Consider the following 23,098-nt stretch of genomic DNA (forward strand, 5'->3'; position numbering starts at 1 on the left):
TTCCAAGGAGAAGATTCTAGTCCTGACTGTGAAGAAAATGGTGCTGCCTGCAACGTGGCAGCCACCATTAATAACTTGGAGCAGTCACGATCGCATGAATTAAATGACCCACTGCGGTAGCAAGCGTGCGATTTTAGTTATTTCTATTTAACGTGGTGGTTTTCATTAATTACTGCCAGAGGGGCACACGGATGATACAACACTTCCAGGATGTTTTTTTCTGGGCCCATGCCCACTTCAGACAACTAACCTTTTTTTTTTTTTTTTCAGAGGCGGGATTTTGCAAATAGCAACTAAAGTTCCATTTGACTAATTTATTTATTCTGCGCATGGACACTGGCGTTTTAAGATTCCTGAAGAAAAATGCCAACCTCGACACCGCAATCAAGCTTTCAGAAAAAGCTGGCAATCATGTGTTCCTAAAAACTCAACTTCTGAAGGATTTCATTCATTAGCACTTGTATTGGATAACTAGAAGGCATTTTATGAATGTTACACATGAAGCACTGTGTTTTATTTATTTGACATTTTTGCATTTAAGTGCTTTCATTTTCCTTGAAAAGTGGTTATACTACCACATATTTTCAAAGAAATTTGACAACTTGATATTAGAGTTCCATTTTATTTTCATTCGTATAATTGTATTAATAAAAATCAAGCCGCAATCTCTAACTCAGACTGGAGCCGATCGCAGACCAGTGTGAAGCAGTTGAAATGAAAATCAGCACCGCCAAATGGTCCTCAGTCAGAAAAGGGTGACGTGCCCTCCCCCGGTCAGAGATAGAATCCTGCACCAACGTTGATCAGTGTGGTGTCTGCAGTTTGCAGACTCTGCATCAGTCTGTCATGGTGAAGAGGGAGGTGATCCACAAGGCTGAACGATCTCATTTCCTACGCTCACCTATTGTCACGAGCTTTGGGTCGTGACGGAAAGAGCAAGATCCAGGATACAGGTAGCCGAAATGAGTTTTGTCCACATGTTGTCTGGGCTCTCGATCAGAGATTGGGTGAGGAAGCGAGGGACTTTGAGTCGAGTCAATGTTCCCAAGCATGCAGAAGAGCCAGACGAGGTAGCTTGGGCATCTGATTAGCATTCCCCATGGATGCCTATAGTGACGTGTTCTGGCAATGTCCGAACAGGATTAGGACGCAGGAGACGCTGGAGAGACTATGTCTCCCGGTTGTCTTGGGAACGCCTTGGGAATCCTCCTGATGAGCTGGACGAAGTGGCTGAGGCAGTTTGGCCTTTACTGCTGAAAGTAACACCCCCTTGACCCCGACCCTGGATAAGTGCAAGAAAAGAGATGGACGGATGGAGTATATTGTGCTTTACAATGTATATATAGTGTTGGGAAAATTTGTTTTCTTCCTCTAACAAATGTTTTGGCCCCAATATCTTTTTAATAAACAGATTCGAGTGTTTCAGTGAAAATGATATTCAATGCGCCTATAATTTTCTCATCACTGCTCCCTTTGTCTATTTGTCTAATTCTGTTCTCTGCTGAAGGGACAGTTGGATGTTTGTGATTGGGCCATTGTTTGATTTTTTCATAGAGCAGGCTTGATTGGCATGTTTACACAGATTGGTGCATCTCTGCTCCTGGCTAATGCAACACATTTGTTCTTATAATTGGTTGCTACTCTTCCTATGGGCTAGAAGAAAGGTATAATTCTACTGCTGTAACAGGATGTTATTCGCCAGAAGAGCACTGCAGAAAATTATCTTCCACTTAAACTTCAAACGTGTCCAAGCTCTCTTTATATTGACAGCCACTTCATTTTGCATTGGCTTAAGCAAATATTTAGTGTGTTGTTATCAGTTGTTGATCGATGCAACTTGTGTCATATTTAGGTTGGTTAAACTTATTAATAAAGTATGTTAAAACTACTTATACTTAAATAGCTTTCTCTGTTCAACCTTTACAGCGTCAATTGCTCTTGGCCACCTTTGTACATCACTTGCCCTTTTGGAATTCATGTAAATTATTAATTTGCGCCTACATTTGACTTGATGAAATGTGAAACGTGATTAAATGGTTTGCAGCCTCATATTTAGTGGAATGGTATTAGATAGATAGATTGGTAGATAGATGGATGGATGATGGATGGATGGATAGATAGAGTGATTATCTAAACACTATCCATTTTTTTTCTTTTATTATTTAATCCAATGCATGTTTAATTTTCAAAAATTAAAAAAAAACATGATTCCATAAATGAAACACAAATGAAAAGCAGGCCATTATAAATCGAACCCACACCGTCAACTTTTGACCACTGGGCTAGCTAACCATTGAGCTAAATGTGCTGCACCTCAGTTCAAGAGGTGCATCCTGTAGAAGGCACCGAAAGTGAAATATGAGCTCAGATTGGTCCCACAAGGTAGAATCCTTTCTTCTTCTTTCAGGATCCCTATTACACTAACTTGAAGGGAAAAATTGTACTACAAAAGATGTGTGATTTATCAAGCAGAGACGCAACTTGCTAGTTAGATGCATCATCTCTGAGCAATACAGGGTTCGGCGCCTTTTCTCCACACGATATGTGCACCGACATGGAGGTTTCGCTCTTCTTAACTCAACGCATGCGAGTTTTTCAATAATCTGAGTAGCCTATCCCAGCAGACTACGAGTGAAAGGCACACTACACCCTGAACTGGTTGCGAGCCACTTACAGGGCTCACACAGACACAGTCACCGAGTGGGAACCAATCCCACGCTACCTGCGCACAAGTCAGGCGAGGGAATCGAAAGTATTCCGATAAAAAATGATGCTGATAAAATGTCAATAGTTTTTTTGGACTGTACAAAGTTTCATTCATATGTTGTTTCTTTTATTTCACAGGTTGCTGGGAAGCTTTGTGTCAACAATTGAAGCCATCTTCCAATTGAGGATCTTTGAGCACCAACTGTTCTCACATTATTTCCATCTTTCCAACTTCCTCAAAAGTCAGAGTCCAATCTACAATATCAATTTGTTGATTTAAAAAAATGTCGAACATTGCTTTTCAATTTGTGAATTGCCCACTTCGAGTGGTGATACAGTATTTTGTTCCTCTGCTCCTGATTGGGGAGTGGTGCCACGCAACCCCTTCAGGGTCAGAGTCAAACTCCTGTTCTACACTGGTACAAAGCCGTTTTTTTGGCTTCTTCTTGTCATCATCAGTATTCCCCACTGTGCCTTGCTCCTGGACCCTACAGAATCCTGATCCACGGCACTACACCATCTTCATCAAGATCACAAAACCTACCCAGGACTGCATGCCCTTACAGCTTCGTATCTCCCAATATGACTCCTACCTGGAGACCACACACACCTACCAAGGAATTGAAAGTTTTGATGAAGTTGTGAGACTGTGCGACACTTCTGCCCCAATGGCCTTCCTAGAGGCTGGCAAGCAATTTGTTCACATGAGAAAGGGTCCTCATCACAAAGATGCAACAACTACAAGTGACAGTGGCGATTTCAGAGTAGAGTACCTGGTTGTTGGAAAACGGAACCCCAGCATGGCAGCCTGTCAGATGCTCTGCCAGTGGCTGGAAGACTGTCTGGCCTCCAGCACATCAAGCAGGCCGTGCGGCATTATGCAGATGCCATGTTCATGTTGGCATCCACCACCAAAGCACAGTGAGGTCAACAGCTGTTTCTACAATGGAGTTTACCTGGATAACTGTTTACCCAAAGTAAGAGAAACTGGAAAAAACATGAAAATAACTGGTGAGTAGAACCTTATTCAGCTGATAATTAAATTGTCATTTTTATGATTAATGAGACACTTTTGAGCTCAACATGCAATCTGTGTCACACAAGTAAGCAAACAGGAAGGGTGTGTGTGATTTGTAAATCGCGTGTCTGTAATTTTATCGCATTGATTTGGGCAGCTGGTGGGAATTAGTATATGCAAGAAGGAGAAAGAGGAACCGAAAATCCCTTGCATGGTTTACGATTTCATCTATTAGAAGAGAGCTATGTGACCTTGCAAGGTCAGTACTGTGTTTTGCGCCTGTTCCGTCTAAGGAGGGACACTCAATCAGCATCTGGGAGAGTAGTAGACATGTAGGAGAATAAAAAGGCTGATATCGGATAGTTCAGTGTTTAGGGATGGGACGGGGTAGGTGAGTGGTTGGGGTCGGGGGGGGGTGTTGATGCAGTAAACAAAGACAAGAGAGGACATTAGAAGGGGAACTAGAAAATGGAATCGGATAAGGGTCTGTGGATTGAAGTGTAATTGCCGGCTACTTGATCCCGCCTCCCTTTTCCAGACAGGATGTAGCCTGACATCCCTATCCTGACTGTGTCAGCAATATTGCCTTAGGGTTTAGCCTTGACTCTCCATCTCCTTATTTCTTTTTTGTTGTTACATTTTCCTGGTTCTCCTCCTCGTTTAAACCATCGCTCCCCTCTCGGTCTTTCCGCTCTCAGTCTGATATTGGGCTGATACTGAGCCATTCATTGGAAACCAACCAAGCCAGAGGAGATATTGCTCTGGGTAGCTCTTGCTATGTCATGCATGTCTGTCGCCAGAGCAGCTAATTTCACATCCCCTGCTGTTTTGCCTCTTTTTCTTTCATTGCGAAATACTGTTCAACAACAAGATTTGAGCCTTAAGGTGTTTTAAAAAAAATGCATTCAGCATCACAGACAGTGTAGTAGTTTTCTCGCCTGACTTCCATGCAAGCACCGTAGGTGCCCTTCCCACTTTCTACACAGTTATGGTGAAAATGTGAATTTGAATGGTAGTCTGTCTCCATATGTTCCCTGTGATGACTGGTGACCAGTCCTGGGTGTAGTCTACTTTTTGCCCTCAGTCACCTGGGATTGGCACCACCTCCTAGCGAGCATGCACAGTGAAAGTGGTATACAAAATGCATGGACAGAAAGTGGTATACAAAATGGATGGATATTTTATTTGATGTTGGTCTATGCATAGAAAGTAACAGGCACATAATAGCTTCCTCCTCGTTTTTTCATCCACTGGGAAATGTCTCTCAGACTGGAGAATCCGACGTTCTAAAGGGATCAGGGACCATATGATGCACTTGAACGGGGAAGCTAACTGTCTGTGAATATCTAGCAGGATGGATGTCTGGGTAGATTCAATTGTTGGGTGAAGATAAAGAGTGGCCGGGGAGAGTGTAATGGATTCAGTGTGGAAATGGGCTGGCAAAAGGGTGGAATAAAAATGTTTATGGATGTGAGTGATGAATGGAAAGACAATAGGTATCAAGATGTTAGACACGGCGCAGCAGAGGAAAATAAAAGAGTGAAGAGGCTGACAAAAGTTCAGAGAGAAAGTTGGAAGGGGTGGACAGGGCTTAATGAGGATAGATATACGTATGTGTTTTGGATCAGGCTCTATCCAGCTGGATCTATTTGTTCTCAGTGGTCTCAACAACTGAGCAGTTAATAGATTTGCCTCAAGCCTCCTTCACTTCCTGTCAGCGAAGGGACTGAAACACCTACCTCGTAGCCGATAAATGGCTGTGAACTAATGTCAACAATCAAGCCGCTTACGTCCATTTGATGGAGTCTTTGTGAAGTGTGCTCTTGAGCACCCAATAACTAAACACATGTTTCAGAGTTTGCAGAAATATTTTAGAATGAATAATGAAAAAAGAAAAATTCAGAAATTCAGCAATGCTGATTTGATGGGCAGACTTCAGTTTAAGCGTCCTTGGTTTCACGTGAGAGGTAAATTGAAGAATTATAGTATTATATATACAGGCGCACCTGTATATAAGCAGCAGCAACACTTTAAAAAAAAATAAAATAAATAAATCAAAATTACTTACAAGCCGCAAGAGGCTATGAGCAGTTTTCGATGTTGAAAAAATTTGTAGTTTACTGCATGTACAGAACCATTTTGTACTGTGAAGTGCAAATGCACATAAAGGGACATAAACAGATTCTTAAAACAATGCCTTCTAACAGGGCAACAACTTTGCTAATTAAAACAGAACAGACCCAAGAGATAAAAAAAGAAAAAAAAATCACAATTTATTTAGCGTATTTGCTGAACTATAGAGCGCCCCTACCGGTGAAAGAAAAATCTACAGAAAAGCCACACCGTTGTATTAGCCTTATAGTCTGGAGGGAAAAAAAAAGAAAATATATATATATATATATATACATATATATATATATATATATATTTATTTATTTTTTAACTATGGTTCATGTAAGGATGATATTTGTATTTCTGTTGATATGGTTATAGTATAGCTCAAATGGTTGCTTAACAATAAGCAATGGAACAAAACATCTATTTCTTTTTTTAAATGAGCTTTCGTCGAACTTGCTGCAAAGTTCAGTGCTAGTACAGAATGATTTTCCTATCGTAAGGAAGTTATAGTGGTAATACAGTGTTTGGACCATGTTTCAATCCAATGATGTCAACACAATTATTGGCAGATAAACACACATCTGTTTACGGATAATGAACGGTATGTTTTTTTTCAGCCACAATGGTGGTGTGTATGTTCATTCTCGATCGTTTATTAGTATTGATTCTTTGAGACTTTAATACAAGGCAAATACAGTTTCTTTAGCGGTGAGAGATAATCTCCATCCAGCACCTGTTCTATTAATGACAAAATGAGAAAATTTGCAGTCTGATGAAGTGATGATTGCCTCTGGATTGCTGTTGAAGCAGATGGTCAGCTTCAGTATTCAGTATTCAGTGTGAGGCCTCAGAAACCTTCAACCTAGCTGCAGTACATATTAACCACAGATCACATAAATAGCTGCCATTCTTCTATTCATTCTTAAGTGGTTCGTATAAAGTTAAACTTGCAGCGGCAATATAGCTTTGGGCTGGAGAATCTCAGTCAGGAAAGAGTACTGATCTATGTCGTTGGTGTATACAGTATCTCTTGAGTGCTGCCCTCTCATTTGATCATTTTTGTTTCACAGTCTGAGTGAGTGAGTGAATGGATGACTCCGTTTCACGGTGCAGGGTAATGCATTGAAACAAGAAAAGCATTATTTGTAATGAAAGTCAACATTTTAGGCAGACAAACAGACATTTTTAGCATAGGTACAGAGGCAACGCTCGTCAAAACTGACAATTACTCCATCACATTTGACAACTTCTCAGTTTCCTCATCGCCTCAGGTTGAGTCATCCTCGACAACATACTCTCTTAAGCCCACATAAATAACCCAGTCTGCTTCCTTCCATATAGGAAACGCTAATCAAGTTCCAACATTGACTCCACTGAAGCCATTTTTAGATGTATTCAATTTGATTTTTTTTCCCCAATAACGTCATAAAGGCTGTAACCCATCACTCAGATGTTTGCAGGCTTCTGAAGGTTTTCCAGGCTTGCATTGCAATCTTTTCAATTAACGTTTATTTTCAGAATACTTTTTACCATGTAAAATACTGGTAAATATGATTTAAAGGAGCGATACAGTACAATAAGTGTTATTCTCCCTTCAATTTCAACAATTCCTTGTTGTATAAATAACTGTCTCTGACTTGCATTGGTTGAAATCAACCAAGGATCAGGAATTATAGACATCTATATTCAGCGTATTTCTTGCTGACGTTACAGAGTAAAATACTGTAGCCCCTTTAAGAGGTGGATCTGATTCGTGTAGTTAGCCAGCACTCATCCTGTCCCTTGTCCTGTTGTGTTAATGCGAGCAGCATAAAACAGTAAATATTTTGGAACTTATATAAATTGTACTTTATTGAGCGTCTATATAAGTTGAGAACATCTGTTTGCATACATGCTGATCCATCTGTACTCCCGTACTCGTCTCACCGCTGGTCAAAGTTGTCATCTTCATCATATGTGGCTGCCAATTTATTAAGCTCCGTCTGGGACAAAACGTGTTGGGTGGAAAAAGTCAATTTTCATTTATTTTGTTTGCGTGGCATTGTCTTTGTCCCCTTTGGCACTAATGGCCACTAATTTGGTAGAAGCATGTGCCGGTGAAAGAAGGCTTGGAGTGGGGAAGCATTTGAGTCAATGCGTAATGTGTATTCGAAATATACATCCTTTTATTTTATTTTGTTTACGGGTAAATAATGTCTACACTTCCAGTTACAGAAGGCTGCTTTACCTTCGAAAAGAAGTCTCCCCAAATATGTCTGGTTGCATCTTTCCCAGTAGATTTCTGAGTTCATTTTGCTGCTCCCATAATGTGTTCCAGCAATAAAGATTTCTCATTTCGTAGGGAAGTGCATTCATGATTGGTTGCTTGTTAGCGACATTATCCAACTCTTCCAGGTAATCGGCATCTGACAGTCTAGTGATGCAGGTGTTGAGAAACAGGGCGGATCTATTCAGATACTTCTTTATCTGCTTCAAGTTTAGCGTCCCATTCTCGCGTTTCTGCTTTAAAGTGCTATGTTCTTGCTTTAGCTTCCTGTTCTATTGGTTTTGCTTTAATCTCCGCTTCCTGTTCCAGTGCTGCAGCTTCAAGCTCCTGAATGACAAACTTGATGAACGACCAGAGCTTGCATGGACTGTTAAGAATTCCTAGACGATGCCATTGATATGCTGTCAAGAGAAGAAACGTTTTCATTGTGAACAATCATGGCTGTAATGTTGCTGTGATGTCAAATGGCGCTTGATGGGTCGGCGGAGTGATTTCTGAATGCTAACCAGCGGGAAAAGCATCCTTGGCCATCAGTTTGCAACCACTTCCACATATGGGCAAACTTGCACCAGAGCACTGTCATCCCTGCACCCAGCCCGCAGTGAGCACCAAGAAAACAAAGTGCAGTGTGAAAAGTCCTCAACACTTAGATTAGTGTGCATACTGTATCTGTGTGTGTGTGGTATGTTTTTTGGCTTTGACACGATTGTGTTTCCATGTAGTCCGTTTAATGGCTGAAAATTAGATCTTAGGCCAGTAGCCGAAACATGGGTAGAGAAACTTGGTCTGGGGGCAGTACTGTAACTGTGTCAATTAGAACATTTAGTCTTTCTTACAGACATATTTTAAGAAATATTAAGTAATGCTAAGTAATTTTAGTACATTGTTTAATATTTACACCTGGTTGTCTCTCCTTATGCATGTGAAATTGTCACACCAGGAAAGTTGAAACCAAATGCTGGTCCCTGTTGACTGAGGGTGGGTGGCTGACTATGGAAGAGTATAGAGCTGATATGTGCATTTGGTTGCGTGTGAATGCGCAGGCAGCAAGGTATGGTGCTTGGTACCGTGGGTACAGTGTGGGTAGAAAGACTGTTGACAGCGAGAAGCCTGTTTGCAGGGAGTCTCAAATCTGAACAGTATTTCTTGTGACTGCAAAAGGAAGAGGGGCTATAGATAAAAGAATGGTTGCGTATGCGGTTTCCCACAGCAATCATATTTGTGACTAATAAAGATTAATGACTGTAATTCTATATACCACATATATTTCTGTCATCATTTAGCCTCACTGACAGTTCACATTTAAGTCGCATTATCGCTATCTACCTATCTACCTCTCTCTCTCTCTCTTTCTCATCTTTTATTGTGTTTTGGCCATCATGACAGGATTCCCCAATTTATTAATTGCTTTTTAAGCATTGAAAGACATAAAAACCATACAATGTCGACATAGAGAACGTGAAATCTTTTCAACATAAAGGTCTTTTATTTTGCAGCCAGGGCAGCTCACCCATGAGGCAATACAGACAAACGCTAAGGGTAATATTAAGGCTTAAAATCTAAAAGCTAACACAGATTCACAACCCATGTTAGAAAGCCTAGATTGTGTAATTTGTACCTTTTCATACTTATTTTATCTGAGTTTGCAATGTCCTATTTTCCCAGCGGTCACTAAACACACCTCATGGTAGGCATAATCAAAAGTGAAAGTGTTTTGTTTTGCTGCTCTCTTGATGCAGCCGCTCACAACTTGCAGTTACAATTTGTCTGCAGTCACTCACGTTTATTTTTGCTTGTAACTGCCCAAAGGTGGTTAATTTCGAATATTGTTGTCTTAAATGCTTATTGTATAGCATATTTGAGTACATCTGTGATGGTGCATCCGTCCGTGTGTGGTTGCGTGTTATTCGGGCCAATATGCAAGCTCAATGTCACACAACCATTCTTGAGCCAAGGCACCCTTTTTACATTTGAAACACATCAAGGCACACCACCAAACAAAAATGTCATGAAAAAATGTGCAAACTGAAACTGAAATAATAGTCATCTCATCTTATTTACTTGTAAAATGATTCACTCAGTGTGAAGTGAAATCGAGGCCGGTTTAATCAAACACAATTTACTCGTAAATTGATTCACTCAGTGTGAAGTAAAATCTAGGCCTGTTCAATCTAACACAAAGCTGATAAACTCACAGGAAACCATGACTTATTGTTGTATAAATGGCAACATGTTTATTGTAGCGTCTGCTATTAATTGGAAGAAGATGAACATTAATTGTTCTGCTAGTTACTATAAGTTACTGCTATAGCCTACAGTAGTTAGATGAAAAAAGATGTAATTATAATTTTTAATTTTTTGGGGACAAATTAAAGAAAATTGGTTCATTTCCTGTGGCGCCCTTGAGGATTTCTCATGGCACATGATTGTGCCACAGCAACCTGGCAGGGAAACATTAATTGTGTTTAGTTATGTAATCACTGAACACATTGATTTATGTAAGTTGGTTTTACCATTGTAAAACCAAGTTTGATGTATGATGGCGATACCTTGCTAATTTATCTTTGTCTGTGTTGTTGCGGACCGCAGTAAATAAACTGATCTAAATGGAATACCAGCTTCTCTTCTTTAACTTGACATTCCTCCGTACCTTTACACTCAGTACATTGAACCCCTGAGACTCAGTCTTGGAGGGGTCCTATTTGTTAAAGATCAGACTTTTTGCAGCAAGTGCCACCTCAAAAAATACTTAGCTCTGCCAGTACCGCCATATTGATCAACGTTAAAAATTCACTTAGATAGTAGGATGTGCTCATTGAAAGTCAATGAGGTTCTATTCCTCAAAAGTATACATTTAATATTAATGAAAATCATTGTCACATTATGTACAGTTTGAAAGTCTGCACCCGAAGGGGCACTGGCCGAATGAAGAAGTCTGGCTTAATTGGTCGTAATTTGATTATCTGTGAAAAGCACCTAAAAGCTGAAAAATACACCTCTACAATTTTTTTATTGCTTTTTTTCTGGCAACATTTTCAATTAAATAAACTTGTCCATATTGGCCGCTAATCACATAAGGGACGTTACAAGTGTGGCATCTTGCCGGTCCGCTAATGATTTTAATTGCAAATATTAGTACTGGCAGGAATAATCAAGGCGTTTGTTGAGAGACGAAATTGAAAATGAAGGCACAAGCACGGGAAGGCCAAATTCACAATTACACTGCACAGACCATATTTATTTATTTGCCTTTGCTATTCCAGTCAAAAAGACAGGTGCCAATCCTTTCATTCGGTGCATTACGGTAGGATGCTTCCAAAGCGCTGAATAGCCTAACTCAAAATAAATTCCAAACAAAGCATTGATGTACACATCTTTATTGGTGAGGCTTTTATTTTAAAGTTGGCCATCAGAGTGTTGTCATACATTGTACGACCAGTTGTTGTGGCGGGTGGCTTGACTTAGACTTATTATGTGCCTGAAAACACAATGACATTTAATTGAGTGGAACACATGGAAAAATACAATCGGGTTGGAATGGAAAATCTCCAATTGGCCACTTGACAGATCTGAAATTATCATCATTTATGCGCCTGTAGAGGTCTGCTTGCTTTTCTTTATAAACGCACTCTCTGTGCACTTTGACCTCCTGCATAGACTCCAGTAAATCTGTTTCACCTCGAGGGAATGAGAGGATCCGCTTCTACCGGTAGCTTATCAAGTTGGCTGTGTTCACACCCACAACGGCGCAAAATACCAATTTTAAACTTTGCTAAGCAGCATGCGTCTGCGAAAACACAAAAACATCTAGCTTTCTTTATTTTTGTTCGAAAAATTGCACATTTTCTCATTGTTTCGTTCTATAGAATGATGGACACATTGCACTTTGAGTTTTTTTTTCCTCCTCTCCCATTAGTCATGTAACATTACTGTGGGAATGGACGCAATATGGGTGGAATAGGGATGGTGTTTTGTGGCAGGCATATTGTCACCATTTACCTTCTACAATGTTGTGAAGGAATCCTGGATATTAAAACCTGTCACTTCTCCAGAAAATACTCTATTTTTGAGGGACTGTGAATCTGTGAAGGGTGAAATTGGGTGTGAAGGAGAAAATAGAGAATTGTCAGTATATCCCTCTCTATTGACTGTGAGGACATGGTCTGACTGTCTCATTGTGGTTCATTAGATTTGATGATGGCATAGACAACGAATTATCTTGGATCACTCTGTGATGTACAAGTTTATTGCTACCATGTGCCAGATCTGGATTGAAAAAAAATGGTGCTTATCCCTGTTTTGCTGCATTGGCGTGCTTCTGTGTCTTTGTTAAGCGTAGTAGGTGGCTGTGCAGGATGCTCTCCTTAGCAATATCACCTAAAATGACACCCAGAGGTGAAACGCTGTCAGAATATACAACTGCACCAGATATATGACGACCATATGCACACACGGAACCCGTTTAGCACATCTCAGCAAATACTGCCAGATCCAAGTGCTAACATCCTGATGATTTGCACAAATACAAAACATTGTCTAACCTGACTAGACGTTTGTTTGTATTGCCAGATAAACGTCTCCTCAGAAAAAAAAAAATTGAATTTACATACATACTGTACATCTTAACATCACACTATCGTTCTTGTCTCGTCCCCTCTTACTTTGATTATTGTTACAATCTCCTATTTAGCCTCACTCACTAGTTCCTTCATAACCTTTTACTACAACCACCGAAACTCCACTGGCTTGCAGTCAAACAATGACGAGAATTTGTACTCCCCTTGTATGCCTTCAAGGCCATCCACCGCTTCACTCATCTGCCTTACCTCCTTCACAATGCTACTTCAAACCGTACCATCAGAGCCTCCTTTTCTATTTGCCTGACTGTCCGCCACTGCCCGCCTAAGCATCATGCCCACCGGCTCTGGAACCTGACCTCCACAATTGTGATTCTTTCCCCATTTTCACATCCTAAGTTAAAACATACACACACCACACACACACACACAAAAACACCCCTGGATTTAGATGTATGTACTGTATTTTTCACGACCATATGGCACCCCGTTTTAAAGGTCAGTCAGTTGTGGTTGCTATTTCTGTATTGAACACATACATAAGCATGCTAGAAAAAGTTTTAAAAAAAACAGGGGAGCAAACAGGGAGCTCGGTTGTATTAATAGTATACTCGTTGTATTTATGTTTATTAGTCCTCATCCGTGACTCCATCAAAGCCCTCGTTCAACATCGAAAATCATTCGAATTTAGTAAATTAAGGCTTATATATTGTCATTCTACCCCATAGAGCAGATGCCCAAAACAGTATGAAGAAGACTCAAGGAATATTGTTGTCTCATGTACTACACATCCTGTACTTTCCCGAAATGCCTGCAGCTCATTCAGTGTTGCTCTCGGCGTCTTGGCGGTTTTCTTCACATCCTTCCAATTTTGGAAGGAAGTCCAGTTCTTGGTCATAACACGCTTGTGCCATACTTTCCTCATTGATGCCTTGGATATTCTTTTTTTACTCCTCTCCTGACTGATACCTTTGCACAATTAGCTCCCTCAGTTTCTTTGTGGAAGCTCCTTATGTTCTGTAGTTTATGCTGTAATATGTAATTACAAAAAGGTCAAGAAAAGCCTACTCGCATTTCTGAACTTTAATTTGGGTTAATCCGAAGAATTTCCGTTGGTAGCCGATGTGTGCAATCTCTTTGAAGGCTTTGTGTGATGGGTTAATTCTGAAGCTTTGTAAATGCTGTTTGGATTCTACTGCATGGATTTTTCTTTTCAGGATGGTTCAAATGTTCTGAAAAGGAGGTTCGGGGACAATAGCATGGCTCTTTTTTTTTTTCTTTTTTTTTTTACATCTTGACCAGAAATGGTCAATTCTAACGTCACACATTTTGCAAAGGCAATTTTGTCTCCTTCAGGCACCTTAAAGGGGCTTACGTGGTCATTCTCAATTATTGCAGCTCAAATCATCACTTTGCCATTTCCTTTCAGACATTACAGCCTTGATGGAACTTTGTGGCCATCCACCGAGCAAACACAACTCCATCTCTCTGAACCATTTCAAGTAGCAAGTCACTCATCAATGAATAATAAATAAATTGCGTATAACTGAGACTGCTGCAATTGCTTCTTTTCGCAAGAATTGGTTAGGGGTGACCGAAATACAGCTTCATGCATGACTTCTTAGGACTCCAGGGGCACTGTTCTCCCCTCATTAGTTGCGTATTAACTGCTGCCCGCTTAATACAATGCATTTGCCTGGCAGGAACATTACCATAATCACTTTTGTCTGACCAAACCCGTTTGTCACACTATTTTCTTAAAAATCTCAATTATGTTTTCATTCTTTTATGCTAAGCATTGCACACACCTTTTCAAGAATGGAAATATTATTTTTTTCTGCATAAGAATGGTTTCATGCTTCATAATGTGGAACAACCTCGTTAACCTTGAGGTTGTATTTTGAAGGCACTTCCAATAGTGGTCAAATATGAACAACTAATCAAGCTGATCAGAGTTAAACAACAACCACTCCAGGAGAACAGTAACACGGGATTACATTTCTCTTAGGGCAGCCTGTTTTTTCTGACATACCTTCCCAAGTCTTGATTTGAGTTTATCAAACACACATACCACTCTTGTGAAAATGTCAAAGATTTTCAGTTGCATTGTGGCAAAAAAAAAAAATAATAATAATAATAATGCTACGATACATGCATCTATCTTAAAGGCAAAATCAATTTTAAGCACCTTCAGTCAAAGCCGTGAGCCATAAGGGAGGACGCTAATGTTCTCCTCAACAAGTGCTGGCTCACTTTTGCGCACTTAGCTAACCCATGTTAAAACATTTTCTACGTGACGTATGTTGAAACGTCGTCGAATTAAAAATGTTTCAAATCGAAACTAGTCATGCGATGGTCATCGCAGTTATGTTTGGTGAAGTACATCTGATGTGAAACTAGTGAAATCCACTACTGCGGATGGACAGTAAAAGATTCCATAGCATATCATCAAACACCCACGCAATGAACCATAATCTGTTTGTTTTGCCACCTTACTTTTACAAAGTTCGCTTAGCTTCCCTTCACACACCCACCGCCATCGACCACATTACCCACACTTCTCTCTCATCCCATCCAAACTTTCTAATTGCACACCTCTTTCATTTCCCTACCATAATAACACTCCCAGCACCCACTCCACCAACCCCTTATCCACCTCTACCACTGTTTCTCTCACTCTGTGTCTCTCTGTGTGTGAGTCACAATGTAGTCACCATCCCACACTGTGTGGGGAGGGAGACAAGAGATTGATGTATGAGAGCATTGTAAAGCGTGGGAAGACTAAACTGCATTGCTCAGAGATCTGCATTTGTGTGTGCTTCCATGCGTTTGTATGTGTGCCAAAAGAGCTGAGGCTTATAGGTCTGCGATCCCTGGATGCCTCGGAATATGTTCCTTGGGCTTATACCATAGCCCTTATGAGTTTAAAATTGAATGCTTAATGCTCTGCTAAAGTTACTTGGAGAAAGATTTAGAAAAGAAATAATGACACATTCACTGGAGATGAATGCAGGATCCGCAGAGAGGACCTGCATGTAAGTGCACAGCGGGGGCGAATTTGAGTCATGGACACAAAGTCTTGGACAGGTCTTATATAAACAGACTGTTGCTGATAAGAAAAAAATGTTAACAAATGTTGCAAAAGTCAAGTTTGAAAGCATCCACCCATCCAGTTTTTTTTTCTATAACACTTGCACTTTATTAGAGTGACGGGGGAGCTGAATTTGTGCGAGAGGCAGGTTACAAGCTGAACTGATCACTATTTTTTCGCAGGGAAATTTCAAAGCAGCTCTCAGTTCATTTTAAACTGTAACTATGTGAAATTCCATTTAAAAATATGAAGAAATGCAACTCTGATTGATAGGGAAAAAAATGACTTTTTAAAACAAACTTTGGGAGTTCTGTGACTTTGCTAAGTCACTGTCTGCGCATGCAAGCTTTATCAGCAACAAAGAATGTGTGATTCAAGGAGGACAAAAAAAAAATAAAGCCCTACCAAGTGAGCTGTCAATCCAACTGTTGAAAAACAGGGAAACCTGATCCCCATGCTGAAGGACCTTTTTTTTTTTAATCGCACCCTCTAAAAGAGGACATCCATCTTCGGAATTGAAATGTCTGGTTGGCTGACCTGCACCTGAAACCAAGGAGTATCCGACATGATATGTATTTATAGACAGTGTGGTTTGGCAGATAGTACTAGAGGTGCTGCTATGTGAAACAGAGAGCTGCGATAGCTTGTGTTGCTGGTATAATTCAAAATAAGGCTGACTGAGCGACCTAATAAAAGTTGAGTGACAAATAGGCATGGATCCATTTAAAGAAATTTCGTTTTGCTTTACGTTGAAACAAATTTAACGTGATATAGTGCTTCACATAAACCCATTCCCTTTAAGATAATGCTACTAAATGGCTCACAAAAGGAGTGAAAATGCATACTTTGTATTAATGATGATAGCAGTGGACTCATCTTTTTCAGGGTCATGGGTAAACTGGAGACTGCCACAGCTGATTTAAGGCAAGACGAGTGTTGCATTCTGTCACCAGTCAGTCATCGGGAATATGTTGACGTCCACATTTGGGCAGTTGAGGCTCCTCCTGGAGAAAGTGCTTGAATGGAGAGCACATCCAAAATTCACATAGATGGGCAAAGAAAATTGAAACAGGAAGCTCTGATGCATAAATGCTGAACGCATTATCCATGAGAAATTGCTGTGAAATGTTGCTCAAAAGTTTATAGTAATTCTAGCAAAGTAAAAGTTATGGTTTAAAAACTCAAAGTAGCTTTTTTTCTTTTAGGAACAGTTTTCCGTCTCAATGGCTTCAAGGAGCAACTTCATAATTTTGAGGAGCAATTTTTTTGCGGGTTAATCACCAATCTTTTATTAAACAATAAAAAATATTGGCAAGCATGCATGAACGATTGGTTTCAATTTTCATATAATCTACATTTTTTTATTCGTGAAATTCACATTTTGAATCGCAGCAAACTGGATTTCTTGCCTCGAAACATTTTTAGTGGGTCAAGTTCAAACAAATATACATTTCTGAATGGGTTACATGCTCCTTTTGCATAGGTGAATTGATTACAAAAAACAAAGCTCTACTGTAATTTATTGTGCCGATCACAATAGCCAAATTCAAAACTCAGGGTTGTATTGTGAAAACAAATAACATTAGTGACCCACCTACTGCCTGAAGAAAGCTGGAATAGACTCCAGCACGCCCCGCGACCCTCGTGACAGATAAGCGGCTTGGATAATTGATAGATGGATGGACATTATGAATATTTAATATTCCATATTAATATACTTTTTAATCTTCAATGCCACGCACATCACAACATAATGCAACTCATTTCCGGTGACCAGTCCTGTTTATCTGTGTGTAGCTTTATTCATTATTATGCGGAGAATTTTCTCTCCAGACACTTATTAAATTGTCCTAAAAATTGTAGAACTCCGCCTAACACAATTCCAGTGCTTCTGTGAAAAGAGTGCTCGATCACCCAAGCACTTAATTCCAGTGTTTCATGATTACATGTCAATCTTCGGTTATCTTAGCATGGATTCTGTCTTCTTTTCTACTTGTCATCCTTTTGTGAGAACATCTTATTTGCTGCCATGGAGGTAAAGATTATGCTTTTAGGAGGCACTCTGCATCGTGTTTAGCCGCACTAGTAGTCTGCAGAAGCTCTTTGCTAGTTAGCTGGTTTGGCGTAAGTAGTTTAGTGTTTGTCTCGAGTGCCAACTTTCCGTGTGTAGATTATATTAGCACATTGGTGCGTACTTCCAGCCCAGCACATCTTTCTCTACGATTCAGTTCTCGAAAAAAAAAAAAGAAATTCTCGATTTTGCCATTCGATGTGTTTTAATGTGAGAATTTTGACTCTCATACTGCATTTCAAAACCGCTAATTTGGAGTTTTGACTAAATCCACATTTTACGAATATAGCTAGCGTGCCTTCCCGAATAAAGCCAGCCATGGTATTTGCTATTGAAAAATCAATATTAAATGAAATTTGTTTTCCGTAGGTTCAGAATTAAAATTGAGCTATTCATGCTTCTTTTTTTCTTCCAAATAATGGAATGTATTGAGTGAGCCCGATATGTAACAAAGACTGTGGTATGGATGTTCCAGTAACGTCTGACAATATTTTAATGCCCGTTCATACTATTCACAGAAGTGATTCTCCACCTGTTATCATTTTTATAGAAAATAAAAATAATAATAGTAATAATAATAATATAACAAGCAGCAGAGTGAAAGAGTAGTTGGCACATTTACCTCACAGTCACGATATAACACTTCACATCTCAAACTGCATGTGGCATTCTAATGTTCGATCTGTGCTGCTGTTTTCATCGGGTACTCCTTTTTCTTCTCATATACTCAAAACATGCTTGATAGGTTCACATAATTCTGCAAATTGTCTGTAGATGTGTATGTGCCTTGAAAGGCTGTTTGTCTGTTCTGCATTTGACTGTCAACCAGGCCAGAGTGTATCCCGCCTCTCAGTCAGCTTGAATAGGCTGCAGATACCCATGACCCTAATGAGAACAAATGGTTTAGAAAATTTCGTAGATGGATCTCTCTCTTCAGTGCGAATATTTTGTAAATGTCATGGGGACACATTTTGAACAAACACTAATCAAAGCTTGATTAAGCGATGTCACTTTTGTGGAAATTGGCGAAATTATCAATTCTACTTGCGAGTTTTAAATGCAGTAGGCTTTTTCTTTTTTTTTCTTAAATTGTTCATCTTCACACAAAATGAACATTTTCCAAACCTCTCACCGTTCAGCTCTTTTTAATGATAGTCTTGGCAATTTATGTTGAGTGCACTGCAATCAAGTATAGAACTTGACACTGCAACCACTTCGCATCCATCCCTCCCCTTTTGACCCTGGCCTGCACTCACACTGCTGCACTTATGTGGGTTTCAATATGTTTGGGTGTGCCGTCATTCATAATGCAACACTGCATTGCCACATTTGTCACTGTGTATTCTATTGTATTTTTCTGGTTACTTTGTATTTCCCTTGTGGAAGGTGGCGGTAATCACAAGTGATAATCCACCCGATGTTTTAGTTACAGAAAACACTTTGACAAGATGTTTGAGAAGGGTTGAACAATACACTCGCACACTTTTTTTTAAATATATACATTAGTGCTTCCTGAAATTGTGTTTGTTTAACAGTAATAACTGGCCCCCATCCCAATGAAAATGTGTATGTGCAGGACTGTCCATCCATTTTAATGTACGGCATTCCACTTAGCTTCACAGACATGATTCATTTTTTACGGGTTGTGGCATTTATCTTAAATGTATGCTTGTCACTTGTCATTAGCAGTTCAGCAAGTTGAATAATTTCTCAAGTGGCATGAAGGTGAAATAGTCATTGAGCCACAGTATAAGCAGTCGTGTACTGTAACAGAATACAAATACAGAAAAGGAGATTTGCCATTTCTGATTAAATAATCATGATGACTTGACAGTAGTGCATGTATGACCCTATTTTGACATGCAAGAAACCACTGCACCTGAACAAAAACAATCAGAGGCAGAACACATGACCTCCGGGGTGAGATCATTTATCACACACTCATGAGTACACTCATCGCAGGCACACACTCACGACATTGGAAAAAATACAACTTCCAACCAAAAACAGTAGTCGTATAGTAACACTCCATTATGAATAATCTGCCTTTCTACTGTTATAAGATGGCCACATGTGTGTGGCGCTCGAGCGTTCCTTCTGGCAGAAACCACTGTCGCGAGACTTCAACCTCACTCATTAGACAACATGCTAATGAAGGAAGCCAGATAAATAATTAATTACATTTATTAAAATAAATAATATCATAATCAAAATTATACTCCAATTGTGTTGTCCAGGTACTTTATACAAAACATTTTTTGGGGGGGGAATAACATCCAGAAACAGAATTGCAGTTTGTTTTTATGTTGGTGTGAGGGCCATTTATGCAAGAGGAGCTGCTCACGGTCAAGGTCTAGGACATACCGGTCCACGGCCTCTGACCAGCTCTTTTTATGAAGTCAAATAATGGTCTTTTTATTTTGATGTGCATTTATTTATGTGGGTGGTACCAGCAAGCAGAGACTTTTGGAGGAACAGGTGCTAAAAGTTAAAAGGTTCACATGGAACAAGTGTTTGAAACACCTTACCGAAATAAACTCTACTCGATACAGTGACTATAAAAGGCCTACACGCTCATGCTTAATGTTTTGGTAAAATAAAAATTGCACCAAGATAAATAATTTTTTTAACGTTTTTCCACCATTTGTGTGATCAACATGCGTACCCTGTAAATCTCCATAAACCGTTTATCCTTACTATGGTTGGTTGGGTTTTCATTGGGGGTTTCATTTGCTGGTTCAGCAGCTGTAAACAAGTCTTGCCACTTATCAGCTTCGCCTAGTAACCTACGCCGGCTCCTTTTTGGCTCCCCTGGAAGCTGGCTGTGATGTACAAGTACCTGTGCCCACAGAATGCAATGATTAATTTGGTCTGCATTGTGTACTTTTTATCTGGCGTGTATGTGACGTAATAAGTGCATTCTCAAAGCCTTTTGGCTCAGATTTCTTTTTGGAGTACTGGTAAATGGGAGTCTTGGGGGACTTTGACTTGCATGGCGCCTTTCCACCTACAAGCACCTCAAAGTGAGGCCTCATTCATCTACTGTTTATGCAGCATTAGGAGCAATTGCGGGTCGAGTATGTTGCTCAAGGACACTTTGACATCACAAAGGCAGAGGAACAAAACCACAACCGCTAGGTGGGGAGATGACCACTCTACCTCTGAGTAATGCCGCTCCGTGGTAACTTATTGCTGTGCGTCAGGATAAAGTACACGTTGAAATTCCAGTTTTATCCAACTCTTTATCAGAACAATGACTGCACATTGACATTTCAATAACACAAAAACTGTGACCACCATAAAATAAAAGACATACAACTCTAAAACTGCCTCAAAAAGTCTTAACCATTTGACAATTATATGGTTCAGATTGATTTGAAGTCACAAAGTTATTGAGGCAGCATGCCGACCAGCACCTTTGATAGCCACATTTCTCCTTCTCTCCACACAATCATCCAGTGAGTAAGAAAAACAATGTTGAACTGCTCTTCCAGGACGATGGCTTTTTGATAGTTACCGGTACGTTGAAAAATAAAGAGACAGAATGATGAGGTTTATGAGGCCAGAATCTTACCTATTATGGATTTCCAGTGATAATTTAAATAATGAATTAAGAATTTCAAAGATGACCAGTGTACCTAAAAATCCAAGTAAAAAAAAGGGGGAGGGAAACACTCTCTCTATCATGTCCCATATTATTTCTAATTTGTTTTGTCATTCATCCCTTAATCTGATGTTGTAAACAGCTATCTTTGAATACAGCCGGGAGGGAGACAATGAATAATTTTAATGCGTATCTGGATAGCTGTAAAATTTTGGTCCGCTGAATAACACAGCAGGACAGCCTGAGATGTAAAAAGTTATGTTTAAAAAAAACAAAACACAACCGATACTGTAAATGAACTACATTTAATCTATTCATACCTGCATCAGCATGTTCTGGGTGGGCTGAATCGTCATTTACGTCAACCCATGAGACCTTAACAGCAATGAAGTCATTTTAATTCAAGAGCAAGTGGCAAAGTGGCTGCCCCCTGAGTTGGATAAAAGCGGGTGAATTGTGCTGGTTAATTCACATTCCACAAATACAATATTAGTCAGAATGCCAAGTTTAGAAGAGTGGGACCACATAGAACATTTTATTGTAAAGACAGTTTATGACTTGACTTCTACTTTAAATTCTGGTATGCAGGCCAGTTGTCCTCAGAAATTGAATCCCACCTTATTACAAGAGTCACATTTCTTGTCTTCATGTTTACCCATGTAAAAAATCTTGTAATCCAAAACATCCGACTGTGCTGGCAAATTCGCCTTGTACTCCGCTATTAAAGGATGATAACAAGATTTTTAATTTGTACTAACTGATTGACTTGTAGGTTAAATCAAGGCAGAAATGGCAGTTAATAATGAATATATTCTTCATTAAGATTGTTTTAATATGGACAAATATATTAAAACCTGTAAGCACTTGATTAAAAGGTGTACATGTAACACACATTTTTTAAGCTTTACTCACGAACCCAATGAATATTGTTTTTTACTATGAGAAAATGGGCTCCTTCTCTGCCTCGGAGACGAATATGACATTGCAGTGTTTAACCTATATGTGGGTGTTCTAAAATCTGATAAAAACATATAAAACAAGCCCAAAATTGAGAGCAGTTTGATGTGCTTTTTTGATCCAGAATGACAAATGAGGTGCCGATGTACGGCCCATTTGTTGGACTTTTTAAATAAATACATTCAATTAAAATGCTACACAATTGAGGTTAATATGTTGATGTGACCCTCCAGACACCTTTCAGTTTTTCACAAAGTCCCTTCGAAAAAGCAATTGCCCACCTTTTGGTCTAGCTCAAGAGCCTCATGAATAAGGATTTACCCAGTACATATGTTAACGAGTCATTATTCATTTAATATATACCTCCAAAATGACACACACAAACCTGTTGTCCACCCTTTCACAATTTCCTGCAACAATGCATGATTGTGATCTGGTTCTTTGTTTGGTGTAATGCACACAACACAATACACAGCATGTGCCAGAGAGTGAAAATTAAATTTTCTTTCATTTGTACTTCTATTCGATTTTTTTTTTTTAAACACTTGTCCTGATTAGTGTTACGTGTGAGCAAGAGCCTATTTTTTGCTGCTGACTTTGGCCTGAGGCAAGGAACTTTGAACTGGCAGCCAGTTAGTTGCTGAGCACCTACTGTCTACGTTCATTCTATGTATGTAATAATATAGACTC

The 23,098-nt window shown here is 39.5% G+C and overlaps 1 protein-coding gene across 6 annotated transcripts in view; it reads left to right on the forward strand.

Moving 5' to 3' along the window:
• Positions 1-23,098, forward strand: part of adgrb1a (adhesion G protein-coupled receptor B1a) — a 125,899-nt gene that overhangs the window by 18,866 nt on the left and 83,935 nt on the right. For all 6 annotated transcript variants that reach the window (XM_088306230.1, XM_088306228.1, XM_088306234.1 and 3 more), the window contains one exon: positions 2,845-3,717. In XM_088306230.1, the coding sequence (XP_088162356.1) occupies positions 2,991-3,717 (727 nt within the window). In that variant the 5' untranslated portion in view covers positions 2,845-2,990. The remainder of the gene's footprint in view (positions 1-2,844; positions 3,718-23,098) is intronic.

This window comes from Idiotropiscis lumnitzeri, chromosome 10, assembly GCF_059441095.1.
Source record: "Idiotropiscis lumnitzeri isolate Australia: NSW breed Sydney's pygmy pipehorse chromosome 10, RoL_Ilum_1.0, whole genome shotgun sequence".
Lineage (NCBI taxonomy): Eukaryota > Metazoa > Chordata > Actinopteri > Syngnathiformes > Syngnathidae > Idiotropiscis > Idiotropiscis lumnitzeri.